At 40.1% G+C, this 19,415-nt stretch overlaps 1 protein-coding gene across 1 annotated transcript in view; it reads left to right on the forward strand.

Annotated features, from left to right (window-relative positions):
* The window catches only part of LOC146465113 (SWI/SNF-related matrix-associated actin-dependent regulator of chromatin subfamily A member 4-like), a 41,320-nt gene extending 22,779 nt beyond the window's left edge, over positions 1-18,541 (forward strand). The window contains exons 20-39 of the mRNA XM_085129010.1: positions 556-602; positions 1,719-1,796; positions 2,656-2,720; positions 3,145-3,332; positions 4,019-4,249; positions 5,921-5,998; positions 6,654-6,689; positions 6,942-7,022; positions 8,077-8,187; positions 9,677-9,781; positions 10,334-10,364; positions 10,721-10,799; positions 11,304-11,412; positions 12,709-12,810; positions 12,937-12,963; positions 13,660-13,791; positions 13,890-13,935; positions 14,635-14,720; positions 16,114-16,215; positions 17,445-18,541. Of these exons, the coding sequence (XP_084985136.1) occupies positions 556-602; positions 1,719-1,796; positions 2,656-2,720; positions 3,145-3,332; positions 4,019-4,249; positions 5,921-5,998; positions 6,654-6,689; positions 6,942-7,022; positions 8,077-8,187; positions 9,677-9,781; positions 10,334-10,364; positions 10,721-10,799; positions 11,304-11,412; positions 12,709-12,810; positions 12,937-12,963; positions 13,660-13,791; positions 13,890-13,935; positions 14,635-14,720; positions 16,114-16,215; positions 17,445-17,525 (1,815 nt within the window). The 3' untranslated portion in view covers positions 17,526-18,541. The remainder of the gene's footprint in view (positions 1-555; positions 603-1,718; positions 1,797-2,655; positions 2,721-3,144; positions 3,333-4,018; positions 4,250-5,920; positions 5,999-6,653; positions 6,690-6,941; positions 7,023-8,076; positions 8,188-9,676; positions 9,782-10,333; positions 10,365-10,720; positions 10,800-11,303; positions 11,413-12,708; positions 12,811-12,936; positions 12,964-13,659; positions 13,792-13,889; positions 13,936-14,634; positions 14,721-16,113; positions 16,216-17,444) is intronic.
* Positions 18,542-19,415: the final 874 nt, after the last annotated feature.

A 19,415-nucleotide genomic window follows, 5' to 3' on the forward strand; every position in this document is an offset into this window, starting at 1 on the left:
GAAAAGTACTGAAAATTAGAAAGTTTTGTTTGGGTCTTGGAAAAGTAAAAAAAAATTTCAGATTTTTCCCAAAATTGTTTTTGGCTAATGGTGAAAGGTGAGGAAATTTAGGAAACTTTTTATTTTTTTAATTTTTATTTTTTTTATTTTGCAAGACTTAATAGCTACTTACAATACTTACAATGCTTACACTAAACAATACTTACAACATTACTACATTACAGTACTGACAATATTTCCGACACTGTTTAGATTAATTAATTTATAATTACATTACAGTGCAGTTGTAACACTATTACTGTCACACTACAGTTACAGCAATCACGTCAAATAAATACAATACTACATAATGAACTCGATCCTTGTACTTGAACAGTTAAAAGCCTTTTTTTTTTTTTTTTCATTTTGTAATGTACATAGTCATCACAATACATTCCTTCCCCCACCCCGAAAAAGGAAAAACACGCATGTATTAACCTCCAATACCAACAATAGCAAGGCAAGCCCTTGTGGCCTCATTAAATTGTTTATTTATATTATTCTTTACTTATTTAGGAATCAATGGCTGAACATTTAGGTTTCACTACTGGAATTGTTCACGGGTAAGTGCTGCATTGTTTTGGGATAATTCTGTCTGCACTGATACCTGATTCCTGTTTTAAGTGCATGCACGCCCAAACATGATGTTCTGTTTTAAGGTACCTACCCTTGCTACTCTGCATACGTTCTGCGCATCTTGTGATGTTCCCTGGAGGTCGGGTTGCTTAACAGCGGTGCCTACTAAAACAGAAATATTTTTGGGCAGTTTACAACTATGAGGGAAAAAAGGGGGGGGGGGGTTAACCACACATTTTTCAGCAATAATTAAGCATGCAAATCAGTTTTCACCGACTACTCTAAAATACACAGGAATAGCTTGAAAAAAAATTGACCAACTTTTTGCAATCCACTTCCATCCTAGCCATACACAGTAGTTTCTGTGCACTGATAGGGTTATTGTTAACAAAACTCAAACGTCATTTTAATGATTCCATTAAAACAAAATTAATACTTTTTTTGGCTATTCCTAGTGACACTAAAAATAGGCGAGACTGCCCCTTTTAATGAAGGCTCTGAAAATGTTATGTGCCCTTATCAAGCATTATTAGAATAGTGCAAACTGAGTGGTCTGGCAAATGTAAAGCACCCTCAGTTCGTTGCATCTTACAATAGTTGTCTTAGGTTGGCTTTCTATCTCCATGGTATTCGCAGAAGAGCTGTTGTCGTTTACAGTCAATCCACGTCACGTGTGACCAGTATTTTTGAAATTTGAACGTAGTTTTGAACTTTACATGTCAGTTTTGAAGATCGCCAACAAGACTTCAGTGTTCCCGTAGAAATTTCCCTTGTTTATTGATGGTATAAAGCTATGACTTTTACATTACGTTACATTTACAGTGCAGCATAAGTATTTTAAGAATAACAATATTATTTTTTCCCAAGTATTTTGAATCTTTCTTTTTTTTTTTAATGCTTTTTTTTTCAGAAAGATTTCCAGAGAAATGTTCAACATTCCATTTAAATGCCGGACATTACAAAGAGGAATTTGAAATGAATGTTCATTTCATTCTCGGAAATACTGGTCACACGTGACATGGATTGGCTGTAACTATGTGCAAAAAATAATGTTACAGTGTACATGCACTTCTTCTAAAGTAGTTCTTTCTTCTCTCAAACAGCCCTGATGTTTACAGAGTGGCAGGGAAATTTGACCTTCTGGATAGGATTCTGCCAAAGCTCAAGAGAACCAGCCACAGGTAATGCTATTTAACAAATCAACAGCAGTTTTCGTTGGTCTATAATCTTCTAGACCATAAAATGAGGTCATAAAATGCTCAAAACTCAGTAATTATTGGAACCATGTCTTCAACCTCTTACTCTAACATTTGCGCTACGCAGTCAAACACATAGGCTACTCCTTAGCCCTATAGGCCACCAGCTGATGTTAAGGTAGAGCGCAGTTGATATTTAATTTCTTTTCCCTTGTTTAAGGACGGTGCCTACTTTTGTCACTACGCATACAATATACGTTCTGTCCATCTCGAGGTACTCGGGTTTCCTATGGTTGGTGCCTACTAATACAGGGATACTGTATCTCTGTGCGGTTTAAAACTATGCAGAGAAAGCAGAACTTAGCACGTGCTCTTGGGATCCGAAAAGAAAATTGGGGGTAACCAGGCATTTTTGAGGGATAATAAAGCGTCATTTTGGAAAAAAAAAACGCTATACATTGCTTTGTATTTTAAAACTTTTAAGAATAATTGTTGTTTAATTATCTCTAAAAAAAAAAAAAAAAAGCTCATGATATATAGCCCACCCCCAATTTTCTTTCTTTATTGCATTCTTTATTGCATTTGAGTGAATCCATTCCAGAATAAGAATAAGAAGAATGCTACTCAATGGCTGTTAGATTTCTCTTTTAAAGTAAATTTTTGAAGACTTTTCTGCAAACTGTTGCTGACACATGAAAATTTAAGAGGGATTTTGTACTCCAGTAACTCCTAAAACCTCTTATGAGAGATTTCTTGTCATCGTTGTATGTATTTCTATTCCGGAGTAGGCCCAATGAAATGCACCTTTAGTGTATAATTGCAAGACATCTTGTCATCTTTTTAGGGTGCTGTTGTTCTCCCAGATGACGTCCCTGATGACCATTCTCGAGGACTATTTCAACTGGAAAGGTAAATGGAGGTAGTAGTCAATGCAGAAAATAAAACGTAGTTGTTGTCAAGCAAACGGCTTTCAACGCTAGCTTGTGACCAAGCCTTAGGTGGAACTGAAGGCCTTTTAAACAGATTCAACATTTGCTTCAACATGCGTTCAACACTGTTGTTGAACCAAATGCCGTGGGCGTTTGAACTGGTTGTTCAATATTGTTGAAAGTGTGTTGAATCAAATTTAAATTGGTTTGAACTTTCATTCAATATCGATTCAACATTTCCTTTGTTCTTGAAAATGTTGAATGACGTTGAAACCGTTTGAACACCCTGTTCATCCAACATTTGTCCAACATCCATTTCATCCACTGACTCAAAAGTTACAACTTCCTTCACTTCTCAAGGTTTGGGCGTGAAAGAGTTCTAAAACTTTCTATCCTTCATGTAGCATACCCTTATCTGCGTTTGGATGGTACGACCAAGAGTGAAGACAGAGGACAACTGCTGGCACTCTTCAATGCCAAGGACTCTCCATACTTCATCTTCTTGCTCAGTACACGAGCTGGAGGCCTGGGGCTGAACTTACAAGCTGCTGACACTGTGGTCATCTTTGACAGTGACTGGAATCCACACCAGGTAGGTTACTTCATTTAATTCCATCACCATATAGTGAACCGGTTATTCCCCTCTCATGGAATTACATCACCTTTTCCCCACCCTTGCTACTCTAGATGAGTAGCTAGGGTGAGGTAGCTAAATTAGCTAAATTACATATAGCGCGGTTTTCAATTGAGTGTCGAAAGTAATTTTGTGCTTGCTTTGGCTTTGCATTACTGCACTCTGTGATTGGTTAACAAGCCCCATGGTGTTTATTAGGTTCCCTCGTCACTTCTTTTCTATCTCTTGCACTTTAATTACTATTATTTTGTAATCATTTGTAACCATTGTAATCATTGTAATTATTGTAATTTATTAATCATTGTAATTTGTGTGTGGCAAACAAACTAAATAAATAAAAAAATAAATGACAAACTCGCGCCACTTTCTCAACCAATGAGAATCCAAACCAAAACCAATCGTGTTTTGGCCGCACGCTTTTTCCCGCTCTTGGCGCCAGTTACATATATTTGCTTCGAATTCTGATTGGCTTGTTGTGTTGTTTACATCTGTTGTGATTACCCAGAGTAATTACTTTGGTTTTGGTTTAAGGACACTCAATTGGAAATTGCTCTAAGCTCATGTAATTTCAGTAGTAACACGTTGCCTTTCATGTTGCAATGCTGTGTGTGTTATGGTGAAGTTACCTTAACGCGTATTTTCAGGATCTCCAAGCGCAGGACCGAGCCCATCGTATTGGTCAGAAGAATGAAGTGCGAGTATTGAGGCTGATGACAGTTAACAGTGTTGAAGAGAAGATCCTTGCCGCTGCCAGGTACAAGCTCAACGTCGATGAAAAGGTCATCCAAGCCGGCATGTTTAACCAGAACTCCACGTCGAGTGAAAGACGAGCTTTCTTGATGGCACTTTTGGACACAGAGAATGATGATGACGAGGTAATAATTTCATTTTGTCTTGCCTGCATTTTTGAGAAATTTACCTTTAAGGATTGTCCATAAGCATCGTTCTGGAGCGCACATTCTGCAATCTTTCAGAAGGAGGTTAGACATTTTATCATGTTCACAAAATGTAACACTTATTTCAAACTCAACCGTGAAAAGAAAGTTAAAATACGAACATGTGAGCCCCAAACCTGGGTCATTTGCTTCATTCCAGTCTGCCAAGAGCGGCAGTTTTGAACTTCTTTACATAGAGTTACCCATGACAATAAATGACAGCTAACCCTTTTCAGATCAGTCCTAACGGCTAAATAGTGTAGATCAGTGCCAGTCTTTATACATCAAAGAATACTACGTTATGTAAACGTCTTAAGGTGTCCAACCTCCTTTTGACGCGGAGTTTGTATACCTTATTTTATTCCCCTCTCCAGAAACTACGGGGAGACTGGTATGAGTGAGGAAATTGCGCCAATGAATAAGTGCATTTCTCGGCAGTCAGATGTACAGGAAATGCTCTTTTTGGTGAAAACTATTGAACAAAGGCTACGCTGCCCCAAGATAATGCAGAAAAATTCCCTTATTCATCGGCGCGATGTCCATCCGTCCATTCAAACGATCAGTACCAGTTTTCTCACAGTTTCTGGAGCACGGAATTGCGTTGATGAGTCGGCTTTAAGGACGGTGCCTGCTAATACCGAAGTATTTTTGTGCGGTTTATGACTATGCGGGAAAAGCAGATCTTAGCAAGGGCCAATGGAATCCAAAAAGAAAATTGGGGATAACCAGGCATTTTTTAGAGATAATTAAGCAAAAATATCTCTAAAAAGCGCCAAAATATAAAGCAATGTATGGGATTTTTTCCTAAATTGAAGCTTAATTATCTCTGAAAAATGCCTTGTTACCCCCAATTTTCTTTTTAGATACCAAAAGCATTTGGTAAGTTCTGCTTTCTCCGTATAGTTGTAAACCGCGCAAAAATATTCCAGTATTAGTAGGCACCACCCATAGGAAACCCGAGTATCTTGCGATGCGCAGAACGTATGCGCAGTAACAATAGTAGGCACCGTCCTTAACGGTTTTTACTTTGCCGTGAGTTTAAGTCAAAGGCTTATGTAAGTTTTGTAGAAGCAGCCTTCTTTAGTTATCTCATGCACTCTTATTAAAATTTAGCTGATATTCTCACCAGATATAAATATCAAACAATTTTAAAGAGTACTGTGATCTGATCTGATCTAAGCCCAGTTGTCCACATGGTTAGAGCAAGCTGCAATTTCTGTGGCATTAACAACAAGGAGTGATTTCAAATTATTTGCATGGAAAACACTTTTTTCTGCTCCGTGCCTAGACGCCATAGGAAACCATTTTTTGGTTCCGTGAAACAAGTCATGGAAACCCGTTATTAATATTAATGATTTTCACTTATGTTTCAAAACATAACTTAATATTTTGGTTTAGATTTTTCTTTGGGGTGAAATTTTTCAACCCATTTCTTCCGTTCTTTCCAGATTATGGTGTTAAAAACAAACTGTCTTAATGAAGAGAACAAGACTTTTAAATTTAAAAGACATGTTTCGGCAACTCCTGTGCCATCGTCAGTTTACGCAAACACAAACACAAACTTAACCTCAAACAGGAATGTGTGACCATTTTGTCATTTAATTTTAACAGGAAGAAAGTGAAGTTCCAGATGACGAAACCATCAATCAGATGATTGCGCGAACAGAAGAAGAGTTTGAGCTATTTCAGGTACGAACAGTGTGATTTAACAAAACGCGCAAGTTAGTTTACACTCTATGTTGATACTTCTTGGTGGGTACGTAATGTTGTGGTGATTTGCAGGAACCTCGGGTCAAGTGTATGTTCAAAGGAAAATAAAGTCACAACAGGAAACAACCGAAGGCTATTAAACAGTAAACGCTAGTAAACTAAATTTAGTTTTTCAAGTATCAAACACGGGAAGGTGTGTTTCATCAAATATCCAAACACTGAGAAGTAGGTTGAAAAAAAGAGGCGCAGCTGAGTTTCTTTTAGTTGGCTCGTTTGGATATCTGATGAAACAGACTTTTGAGTGTTTGATATGGCTTCTCAAATGATCGATATTTCTTGGAGAAATTCAAGGCTAAAGTTGGCAAAATTGTATGGTAATTGAGAACACATATCCAAACCACGGTCACAGTAGTGATTTTCTTTGTTTTCTCTTGATGTATTATTAATGCATTTGAGAAGAGTAACGGACAAAGAGAAAATCTGATATGCCCAAGGTGACACGCCTGTGCCAGAATCGAAGGTAGTGGGATGGAAAAATACTGAAAGCTCGGACACGAATATAGAACTCGCAGGGAATGGAGAGGAGGACTTTCTTACTCTCCTGATGTTCATACATTTTTTCCTTATTTTACAGCGCATGGATATTGAAAGACGTCGACAAGAAGTCAGGGTAAGGATTGGTTGACTGACTGACTGACTGACTGACTGACTGACTGACTGACTGACTGACTGACTGACTGACTGACTGACTGACTGACTGACTGACTGACTGACTGATTGATTGATTGATTGATTGATTGATTGATTGATTGATTGATTGATTGATTGATTGATTGATTGATTGATTGATTGATTTGTTGTTAAACTTTGTGTGTTAGTAGAAGTAAAAAAAATAAAATGTTTGTGTTCTTGATGTTGATAGGAGGCAGGTTCGCTCCGTCGTCGGCCTCGACTGATGCAAGTGAATGAACTTCCTCGCTGGATTGTCAAGGATGATGCTGAGGTAAGAACCGTTGTCTGTTAGAAGTAAACAAGTTATTAGGCTTTTGCTTCGAAACGGTTTTCAATTGACTGTCGCAAAACCAAAACCAAAGTAATTGATCTGACCAATCGCAACGGACGTAGACAGCGCAATGAACCAGTCAGAACTCGAAGAAAATACGTGTAACCAGCGCCAAGCGCGGGAAAACACGTGCGAGTAAGTCGCGATTGGTTTTGGTTTGATTTGCCATTGGTTGAGAAAATAGCGCAAACTTTGCCAACTAATCCCAGAGCGCAGTAGAGTAAGCAAAATTACTTTCGACACAATTGAAAACCGCTCTAAAACTTATTAATTCTCTCTGAAAAACGCTCACGCTCCGAATGACTGAGAAAAATGCTTTAGCAGAGCATAAACAGAAATGTTTTTGGTTTTCGAGGTGGGTTACCGGAGAAAAGATTTGAAGCATTAACAAAAATGTAAATTGAATGCGTCATTTTGAAGGCATGGTGCTGCACAATCTTGAAAAGTAATCACTTCGGAAATGGTACGTGGTATTTTTAAGAAAGTGGAAGGACTAGGGAAAAAAGTTATCCTTGAAATTGATACATTCCGTTTACGAACTTACCGGTCTGGCTGGCCAGTGAGGAGTTGCACATTGCTAGAACCTGGCAGAAGTTTTTCATGCATGTCAGGCGTAAAAAGTGTGCAACAATAAAACAAGTTTTCAATAACACCACTTGAAACACTTCTGTAAGTGGCTTTGAAAACTTGAAACACCTATTTAACCCTTCAAGCACTATCAATGATCAGCATCAAATTTCTCCTTGTAATATCGATACTTATTCAACCTCTAAGGTCATGAGAACTAAGATATGATCCAAGGTGAATTGTCTTAATATTTTAATAGCTTCTCCTCAGAACGTTAATATTAAAGGTATGGGGGCAAGATAGGAGAATTTGCTCTTTGATATTAGAGGGACGATGGGGTGGGCTGTGATAAAGGTTTGGTTATATCGTGGTAGAGGTAATGCTGATGCTGCTTTAGTGTAAGCTCATCAAACGCTCTGTTTTTCAGGTTGAACGTCTGACTTGGGAGGAAGAAACAGAGAAGATATTTGGTCGTGGATCGCGTATTCGTAAAGATGTTGTTTACTGCGACGATCTGACGGAGAGGCAGTGGCTGAAGGTCAGAAGAGAAAACATTTTATAACGCTTTAAGGGTATTACATTAGAAATCTTTTGGTCAATGACAAATAGTGTGTTCATGGCGGCCATGTTGGGGGAGCCAAACAATAAGAGAAGTAGTCAAAACCACAGTGAAACCAACTCCCCCACCCCCCTCCCCTCCCCTCCCCCTCCCCTCCCCTCCCCTCCCTGCCTTATGACCACCATCGTCATCATCATCATCATCATCTTCATTTAAAAACACGATAAATACATCAGGCATTAACAATTTAATATAAAAGCTACAACTTATTACGAGAGACTGTATACAGATTAATCTTCTATTATTTAAAATATTGCTAACTATTTAAGAAAAGTAAACTAAATTAAAGCCTGTTTTACACGAATGCCGTGTCGGAATTAATTAGCAATCGTCGGAAATTAGTCAGAGATGTTGCTTGCCTAGCAGCTGAGGGTAGACTGTTCCAGAGGACTGCACCACTATAGCCAAAGCTATTTTTGTAATGTTGGTACGTGGCAAGGGAATAGCAAGCTTATTATCAGAATCACGCAAATTGTAAGAAGTAATCACATCACTCTGCTGAATGAATTTCGAGGACAAATAATTGGGTGCAAGGCCATTCAAGGAGTTATAGACAATACCAGCCTTAGTTTTTGATGTCGAGTTTCTAACCTGAGCCGGGTTGTTCGAAAGCCGATTAACACTAATCCCCGATTAAAAATTAACCAAGGTTTTCATCTCGCTCACTAAAAATGTTTTTAAAAGCTAATTTTAAGCCAGTAGTGAAGAAAAGTCTAAGTCAGAACTGAGGAACAAAAATCTTTTTGAAGAGTCTTCACTGATTAGTAATTAAACTCGAATCAAAGTTCACCTTAATCCAGGATTAGCTTAATCGGGCTTTGGACAACTGGGCCCTGGTGATTAAGACCACCACACGGCCCGAAGGTGGTCTCATTAACGGTTGTATAGTACAGTGGAACACCGTTAATACGACCATTTCGGGCTGTGAAAATGTGGTCGTAGAAACGAGGTGGTCGGATTAACGAGGTTGAAAAACTAAGGTGATGACTGGACTTTCAATTCGTTCAGGGCACAAAAAAGTGGTCGTAATAACAAGGTGGTGGTAAGGCGAGGTTTCACTATACTTGGACAGGACCCACCAAAGCACAACATAGATGGTGGTCTCTGCCTGCAACCCCTCCCCCTCCCCCCCTCCCCCACTTCTTCAACCTCAAAAGATGGTGTCTTTATTGCATGACCACCCCTCTATCCAGCAGTAAAAAAATGACAATGAGATTCAAAGCTCACTTTTCTTGTTTATCTATCAACGCGGATTCTTGCTAGCTGTATATTTCTGAGTCAACTCAAATTTTAAAGGCAATAAAATTTTGTGACACGATGTTTAGCGTTTACCGAAGAAAGCGTTGCATGATCTCTCAAATAACTAATTTTTCGCGCCAATTTAGAAATCTTCCCCTTTTAATTTCAGGCCATTGAAGACGGCCGGTTGGATGAGGTGGAAGAACGACAAAAGGTCAGGAAGATTGCCAAGAAAAGAAAGAATGACACAGGAGACGAAATGGACTCACCAAAGGTAACAAACATCTTTTACTCCTAATGATAATATAGACATTCGCTTACTGTTTTCCCTCAGTGCCTATGACACAGTTCAGGAGAATATCGTTGTATGTCAATAAGAAGTGGTCAAAACTACTACACTCGAACAGGACATACCAAGCCACAACATAGATGTTGGTCTCTACCTGCACCCCCCTTCCTCAACCTCAAAAGACTGTGTCTTTATTGCATAGCCACCCCTCTATCCAGAAGTAAAAAATGACAATGAGATTCAAACCTCACTTTTCTAGTTTATCTAGTAATGCTGACTCTTGTTAGCTGAATAATTCTGTATCAACTCAATTTTAAAGCCAATAAAAATTTATCGTTAATGTTAATGAGATAGGTGGTGGCTTCGAAAATCTCCCTTCCCCTGACAAGGTGGGTCCTCTTTGAACAAACTTGTTCCCTAATACTTACCTTCCTTGTCCACACGATGTAGTTCTTCGGAAAAGGCATGGCATGCTAATATTGAAAGACACCCGTAGGGCTACGAATGACTTTTATATTTTATTTTGCTTTGTTTCAGGTGAAGAAAAAACGAGGGAGACCACCAGCAGGTAAAGTGTTTTGATCTATTTTCATTTCATTGTTGTATATATGCCCGTTCCGAAGTTCATTCTTGACTCATTGTCCATCGCCAGAAAGGTTACATAAAAATTAGTAAGTTTACCAGGTTTGGTCATAACCTGTCAAAAGTCGCCCAAATTCCATACAAATGTCTCTAATTCTGCGATGGCGTCCCCTAAAGCCATACGAAGTCTCTAATTTTTCCGATCCGGTTGGTTGCAATTGAACGACAGAACCTCCAACTTGGTAAACTACGTCTAATATGATCTTACGTAACCTTGCCCTTTCTTCAAGTGATAATTGCCTTGAATACTGACGGATAAAGGTCTTTCTTTCTGATTTGCAGTGAAACTAGCACCCAATCCGCCTGAGCTAACCAAGCACATGAAAAAACTGATCAAGTACATCGTGAGATACGTGGATGAGTAAGTGTTCTTTACCTTTTGTACTTCAACAATCTTTTTGGACATGAGGCTGAGTGGCTACGAGGCTTAGGGTTAATCAGTACATTACCAAGACTCATGCGACACAGAGTTCAAAGGTCAGACAGATTAACTCAAGTGACAGGCCTAGTGAAAGTGCTACACATTTTTACAGACTGCGTTTCATAGCCCTTTCTCTGACATTGCCCAAAATAAGATCAGGCAACTTGTCAACCGTTATTGTAATAATTTAGACATATTCCTCCAAAATCCGTTATTTGTTCAGTGCCAAAGATTCTATCTCAAGAGAGCTCCGTTCGTGCGTTGTTTACAAATTTTTAAGCGCTAACTGTAAAGTTAGCTATATTGGCAAAACTACTCGTCATTTTTCCACGCGCACTGTTAGCGCCTAAGGGTTAATAAAACACGTCGCAGGAGCACTCAAGTTAGTCGTCGTCTTCTCGAGTGCTTTTCAGTTGACCCCTGTGTGTTTCTATCTATCCTCAGTACAACCTCGCGCAACTTGGCTGAAATCTTCATGGCCTTGCCCACGAGAAAGGAGCTGCCAGACTACTACCAAATCATCAAACATCCAGTGGACATCAGAAAGATTCGGGTAAGACTTCCACTCGGGTTTCTATCACAGTTCATTCACGTTTCTTACGTTTCACTAAAACTCGATTTCCCGAACGGCTCCTGCGGAAAATCGAGCACAAGTAAAACCTGGGTTCAAGGGTCGCGTTCGATTGACGGTCTACCGGAATAGGAGAAAAAGAAATAGCCTCAAGATTTCTCGCTTGAAGGAACTATGTCCCCCAGGCACATGCGCGCCTTGACGAGAAGCACTTTGAAATCATTGGCCCAACTTTTTTAAATACCGTCGGAAAGTTCAGGAAGCTGTTTTCATGTTTGAATCGCGTTTATCTTTAGAACGTTGCTGATTCTTTTATTTACAAACGTTCTTTAGTAATTACAGAAGCTGTTTCTTGCGATATTTTTGAAAGCGTTTGCAATGGCGGAAAGCAAAAATCCCGCGACGAGTTGTATGCAGCTTATGGTGTTTACAAAATGTAGTAGTATTCTTAATCGTGATAGTCATGACGTAGACGAGAACAGAAGCCCATTTGTTAGGTAGAAAGCTGAGAGAATAGAGTTCCAATTAGGCAGCGAACATCCGTTTTGAGGGTTTAGCACTGTTCGACACTATTTAGGCCTAAGCACTGCTTAGGTCTAAAGAGGTGAGGTCATTTGTTGTCATGGCTGCATGTAGCTCTGGGAAATAAGTTAAAAAATTTCCATTTTCGTCAGCTTGCCCTCGTTGGTGTAGTGAATGTGGATACGAGAAACAGTCGACTCCCTTTATTGCAGACACCCTCGGGACCGTGAGTTAGTGTCCTTAATAGCGAGAGTCCGTAATGGCGGGAATTTATTTCAGTCATACGCCTGTAATGTATTTAGGATTTAGCTGTTGTCCGTAATAGCAAGGTATCCGCAAGGCGAGAGTAGTTGACTGTATCAAGTTTTGAAGCAAGATTTCTGTTGTGTAAACATCATAAGGTGTCCAACCTTGTTTTGGAGTATCCGTTGTAGTAACAACCGTACAACGAAAGAAGTCAGGGTAATTGATGTGATGGCCCCCTCTGAGGTGTGGCTAGTTTAACCCCTTAACCCCTAATATCAAAGAACAAATTCTCCAATATAAATTCTCTTTACTTATAAAAGTACTGGGGAGAAGTTATTAAAATAACAAGAAAATTCACCTTGGGTGATCATATCCTTAATTCTCACGACCTCAAGGGTTGAATTGGTATTACAAGGAGAAATTTGATGCTGATCACTGTTAGGGCTTAAAGGGTTAAGGTTTTGTGGAACGTAACTAGATGATGGCATAACTTGCGAATTGTCATAACAGGAGAGGATCAACTCCCACAAGTACCGCTCGTTAGATGACCTGGAAGAAGATTTCATTCTGATGTGTAAGAATGCCCAAACCTACAACATTGAGGGATCTATCGTAAGTTCACTGCGTAATTTAGCTCTGTTTAAACATGAAATCCTTCTTACCTGGTTTGAGTCACCCGGCCGGCCCTTGGGTAATTTTTGACTTTTTCTTTTTTTTATTGAATTTTTTTTTCTGTAGATTTATGAGGATTCCATCAAGTTGCAAGTGAGTAACAGTTTGATTTGAAAAGAAACCCTACAAAGTTCAATTGTAGAATGTACTTCTTGTTATGCCATAACTATATCGCAAACGACTGCATGGGGAACAGGGATGGCGCAGTGGGGAGAGCGGGTTTGATTCCCGGTCTCGGCGTCATATGTGGGTTGAGCTCGTTCATATGTGAGCTGAGTAGCTACAAAATTATCATGCTTTCTGTGGGATGTAACACACAAGAAAGAAAAAGGAACAAACAAGTAGATAAATAAATAAATGAGAAAGGAAATGTTAGGGAGCTTAAGTAACGACGACGGCAACGGCAACGAAAACGTCGCTTAAAAATATAACTTTATTTCATTGGTGCTACTTCGCCATTATTTGAACTCGCTCAACTTCTACAGAAACGGCAAACTATCCAGGAACCAAATTGGTAGGAGTGGCGTTCAAGTTAAGAAAGAAAATGAAAAATTCACCGCCGTGTGCTCACGATCTCCAAGAACATAAAATTTGGTCATTTCACGTGGTTGTTTTCCAGAGGACGGCAAAGAAATGTACCAAAATGTAAAACGCACGTGCAGAGCGATTGTTTTTGCTCATTAAACATATTGTTTTGTGGCGTTGTCATTGTCGTCGCCGTCGTCGTTGCTTAAGCTCCTAATTTTTGCACTTCATCCCATTTTCGTTTCTTATGTCCTTATTTTACAGTCCATTTTCACGCATGCTCGCCAAAAGCTGCAAGCTGGCGAGGAGCTACTTTCGGCTCAGTCCGCTGTACCGGAACCGGAAGTGGAAAGCGAAAAGGAAGCCGGAAGTGACGGAGAAGACGAAGATGATGAGGTCTGTGAGACGGCAAGAAAATCTGTTGTAACTTCCGGTTTTAGTTCCATGTTATACCCGACGCGATTTAAACTAACATAAGTCCACTTTTCTCTTAGGACGGGGACGGTGATGAAGCGGAATCTGCAGGATCAGATGTGGAAGGTATCGTAGTCGTATCAGCTTTAACATTGGCCGTATTTGTACTGGAAGACGCATTATCCGTCTGGACGAACTATCTACCGTTGCGCGTCGTTCAAGATGAACAACGGAAGATAGTTCGTCCAGACGGATAATTCGTCTTGTGCCCGTCTTTATACTAGAGACGAATAACCAGATGGACAACGAATGTTTGCCCAAGTTCGTCTGGATGGATAATGCATCCTCTAGTATAAAAATGGCCCTTCTCCTTACTAATTTGATATGTGAATGATGCATTATTCAGTGGATGACACAGGCATACTTGGAAAAAAGAAATCCGAGTGCTCCCATCAGGAGTCGAACCTGCGACCTTTCGGATGCTTTACCACTGAGCTACAGGAGACTCGTAGGAGCTAAGGCCATTAAATTAGGTTCATGGGACAAACATCCTGCATACTGCTAGGATTAGAATGTCATGTGTGGCATATGCGCAATGCTACAACAACAGGAGAGCCCTCACTGGGATGGCCAAAAGGTGGCCGCGGCCGCTTAATAGAGGTGACTGTTTCGGGACTTTGATAACTGGCTGGTTAATAAGGGGGGAGGGGCGCTTAATAGGGTGTGGCCGCCTAATAGGGTGTGGCCGCTTTAAAGGGGTTCACACACCCTTTGATTGAAATTTCTTAGTGATCTGTTTTGTCTGTTTGTTTGTTTGTTTATTAGGTGGAAGTAGTCAGTCTTCGCTCAAGATGCGTATTAAGCTGGGGAAGCAATCGGTGGAGAAAGCCAAGATTGAGATGGGTGCTGTTGTAAGTTCAAAGGCTTTATCCTTCATACTTTGTGTTTTGTTTGTTGGTTGAAAACCCACCTCAAAATTCTACTTTGTCTTTTGCGGTGATGACACAAATGACATTGATTGTCACAGTCAGTGACAATGACATCTACAAATGGTTTGACTTTCTAGTCTTCTCGAATAAGGACGATAAACCGTAGGTCTTGTCTCACAACACTTGTTCCTAATAATCTGTGGGACGTAAAATAACTCGCACACTGTTTGAAAAGATTAGGGGACGTAGTCTCCGGTGTGGTGGTCTATCTCTCTCTGTGATTTCATCTGTCTTTCTCATTCATGCGCGGGTTGGGTTGGGTGGGAGGTTGAGATCAAGGTATGGACTGATAGCGGCTGCCAGTGGCGCCTTTACATGCTGACGAACGATCTTACCCCGCAGAAGGATTGTAAACCGCCATGACTCTAACAACTTAACACGGCAAAGGCTGCCCGTAGAATGTCTCGCCCTCTTAACGGCCATAATTTACAAACTACAATCCCATAACTCTCTCCGTTCCTAGCACCCGTCTCCAGTCCTCTGAGACGTGCCGGCAAAATAGTAATTTATGCTAATTTATGATTATCACAAATTACATTATGTTCGGTATATAAATACATTACCATATTGATTATGACCTGGTGCAGTAGAAAACTCCCCTTCATCGGTCCCTTCTCGTTATGTGGAAAAATGCTCTACATGTTGACGTCGAACAGTGTAGATCATCGAGCTACCAACTTTCGCCATGCATATGTGTGAATATAACTTGTCTGTGTGTTTGCATAGCTTCCTACGCGTGTCCATGGTGTCGCCTTCGAATCATGAACAGGAGCAAGAAATGCTCTTCGTTACCTTTTGCTACTCGACCGTTTTCTTACTCTTCCTCGTTTCTTTTGCCCTCTTCGTGGCGGCGTGGCCCAGCGGTTAGGGCGCCGGACTTTAAATCCGAAGGTCCCGAGTTCTAGCCCCGTTCTCGGCCACGCTTGTAAATAGCCAGCTGGTTTGCCTCCTGCCAGTTGGGATTTTTAACCTGTTATGTTTAATTCGATTAGTTGTTTTCCATTATTTCTGAGTGGAATACCTGTAAACTAACTTGGTAGCTTAGTGCATTTCCACTATAAACAAAGCATTTGGCATTTGTTGTTGGTGTTGTTTTTGTTTGTTTTTTTGTTTTTGTTTTGTATTTTTCACTTTGAAAGCGTGTTTGATCACTTGTAGCTCTAAACCTCACGTCACTTTTCCATTCTTTGTTTTCCTTCTATTCTCTGCTTTTCCTTATTCTTTGCTGTCACCTTCTTGCAAATTCTTGCGTGTAGAATTCCTTCAAAATTGAGATTAACCTTCGTCCCTTTCCCTGCTTTAACCAACTTCACAGAAGAAAAAGCGCCGAGGACGTCCGCCGCGAGTCCGACTGGAGCCGAGTGATAACGAAGCTGACTCGTTCCCGCCTTCGGAGAAAGGCGACAGCAGTGAAGGGGTAAGTGAGTGGGTCAACGGTGCTCTTTTTATTTTCATTTTCTCTCATTGCTAGATTCGCATTGGCTTGAAGCAATTAAGGCAGGCATAATCGGGGAGGCTGGTGGGGGTGGGAGCGAGAAAAAAATTGAGACAGGAAAGTCCTCCCTTTTGCTCTCACTTTTTCTGACCCCAGCTCCCTCCACTCCCCAGACGTAGGCTAAGGCTTGCAAGCCCCAGACAAAGTGAGTCATTTGCGTTTGCCTAGAAGATTGCACGTACTTTTTTGCTGAAGTTGAGTATTCTTTTACCTGTGCACCTTTTCACACAACACGGTTAGAGTTGGACACCCGAGAGCATCTTAGAAGTGAACAGCAGATAAGGGGATCGGTGGCGAAAGTACCCTTACCCTCTCCACCCATGTACAATTTCACCCTCCTTGAAGTTAACTCGCCAGACTTGAAAACGCATCTAAACAGCTTCAATAACAAATAAAGACTGTTCAAGGCTTTAGTGATACATAACACACTAATTCAGTTAATTGCGGGCAAAAAAAAAAAACCAAACTGTTAAAAGCTAACTAAATGGTGGGGCCCGTTTCTCGAAAATCCCGGTAACTTACCGGGGCCTGTTTCTCGAAAGTCCCGGTAACCTATCGGGCCCGATAAGTTTATTTTTAAATGTTTTTTCGCCGATTACACATTGATTACAGACATGGTACTTGGCCAATGTTTTCACAGAATTATAAGATTTTTAAAATTTAGTCTTCAAAGCTAAGAAATAGTGACCTCTGTTAAGAAACTTTTATCACCAAAATGACTTATAGGGCCCGATAAGTTACCGGGTCTTTCGAGAAACGGGCCCCCGATTAGTGTCTTTGGCGACAAATGTTTCTTAACATAAGTCAATTTTTGTTAGCTTTGAATACTAAATTTTTAAATCTTATAATTCTATGAAAACATTGGCCAAGTGCCACGTCTGTAATCACTGTGTAATCGGCGAAAAAAACATTTGAAAATATACTTATCGGGCCGGGTAAGGTACCGGGACTTTCGAGAAACGGGCCTCTTATTATGACCATTTAGTTAGCTTTTAACAGTTTGTTTTTGTTTTGTTTTGTTTTGTTTTGTTTTTGGTTTTTGTTGTTGTTGTTTTTGTTTTTGTTTGTTTGTTTGCTTTTGGTCATTAAATCTAAAAACTCTTCTGTTTTAGAATATCAGCTAACCTTCTTAAATTAAATCCCTTTTACAGGATACCTCTGACCGGGAAGGCGAGCTTGCGGGCTCATCCCAAGAAGCGGCGGCATCTCCACCACAGAGAAAGAGGCAGTGAAATGGAGAATGCTTCATACTAGGAAACTAAGCACAGAACACGGCAACGACAACGACAACTTGAAAATGAAAATTCAAGTTTTAACTGACTTCGTGATTATTCCAACTCGTTTATCTCATACAGAGAGAGCGAACTACTCAGGATTTTAATTTAAAAGAAAACGAAAAATTCACTTGTGGGAGGGGAAGGGGGCGGTTACAGAACGTCAGCAAGTCTCGTGTCTAAACCTCCACGGCCGAAATAGAAATGAAAGGAGTTGGGAAGTCGAACGTAAGCGATCAAGAATAATCCTTTTCCTTGTGGTGATTCTTCCGTGCGTTCGCTTTCACTTGAAGGAAACAAACCAGGCTTAAGGACGGTATCTTTAATAAAGAAGTATTCTTGTGTGGTTTATGACTATTCGGGGAAGGCAGATATTAGCAAGGGCTATTGAAATCCAAAAAGAAATGTGGGGTAACCACGCATTTTTTAGAGATAATTAGCAACAATTATTCTAAAAAGCAAAAAATACAAAGCAATGTCTAAGGGTTTTTTTTTTTTTTTTTTTTTTTTTTTTTTTTTTTGTTTCCTTTTTTCTTTTCTTTTTTTTTTCCAAATTGAAGCTTTATTATCTCTGAAAAATGCATGGTTACCCCCAACCCCCAATTTTTCTTTTTGGATACCAAGAACACTTGCTAAGTTCTGCTTTCTCCGCATAGTTTGAAACCGCGCAAAAATATCCCTGTATTAGTAGGCACCACCCATAGGAAACCAGAGCATCTCGAGATGCGCAGTAACAAAAGTAGGCACCGTCCTTAAATTACATTTGCCCTAGTGTTGCTGTCATCGGTTTTGTATGAGAAAAGGAATGCACTAATAGTAGCTCTTCGTTATTTTCTTGTATATAATTTGTGTGAAGTTAAAGGTCTGCTTCGCTTATATTGTTAGGTGGGTTATTTTGTTGTTTACGTAACGGCGGATGATGTAATTAAAACTAAGTTGTCTTTAGAAATAAACTGCAGGATGCGTTTGTGTCATCTTTTTGTACAAGTAAGCTAGTGGCGAATGGTTCATCTTTTAAGAAGATGAGCCGTGTATGGAAGATATGTTGATTAGCCAACGAAAGCAGAAGGTTTTATAAGCTCTTGTTCTTATGTCGTGGTCAGTCTTGATCAACGTTAAACGCTGAAGGGTTCTGCACAAAACTTTGGTCAAGATGGGACGAAGGTTTGGGGTTTATTTCTCACATTTCGACATCCCCGAACCGACTGAGATCTGGGTACGAGATGAGGCTACACATATTTTCGCCATTCTACTCAGAAAAATGTAAATATGTTTTAGAACAAAACAAAAAACGTTTCTGGGGTTATAGGCACTTTAAGCTCAGCTCAACCACTTGCTTTCGATCTCAGGTTCCGGGTATAACAATTCCGTTCTCTTGGGGACACCCAGACTTTCTTGGTGAACCAAAATATTTGTAACGAGTTCCCCCCTCCGCCCCTTTTCGTGCGAGGCATGTTCCTCAAACAGTTAAGTCCTGGAAAGGTATAGAAAGTAGAGGGTTATGATTGAGAACAATTTAGTGGATAAATCAGGTCTAGGATAGGGTAGAAGGCTTTGGTGGCTAGTCTAGAATAGGAGGGTAAAATGAGGCAGCGACTGAACGCCCAGGGGGGATACTCGGGTATAAACGTGACGGGGGAGTCCGACGTTTTTGGGGGGGGTCTAAAATTTTCAACTCCTGTAATTTTGGGGTTGAAGATTAAACCCTAAAAAATCTGCGCGTATTTTTTTGGGTTTGAATTTCCGCTAATAGCTCTTACGCAATTCAAGCCAAAGTTCCCGCAAGATCCGAAAGCATGATTCGAATAATCTCCAGTCTTGTATTTTTTTGGGTGCACAATATAAGGT

This window comes from Pavona decussata, unplaced genomic scaffold, assembly GCF_977016875.1.
Source record: "Pavona decussata unplaced genomic scaffold, jaPavDecu1.1 SCAFFOLD_157, whole genome shotgun sequence".
Lineage (NCBI taxonomy): Eukaryota > Metazoa > Cnidaria > Anthozoa > Scleractinia > Agariciidae > Pavona > Pavona decussata.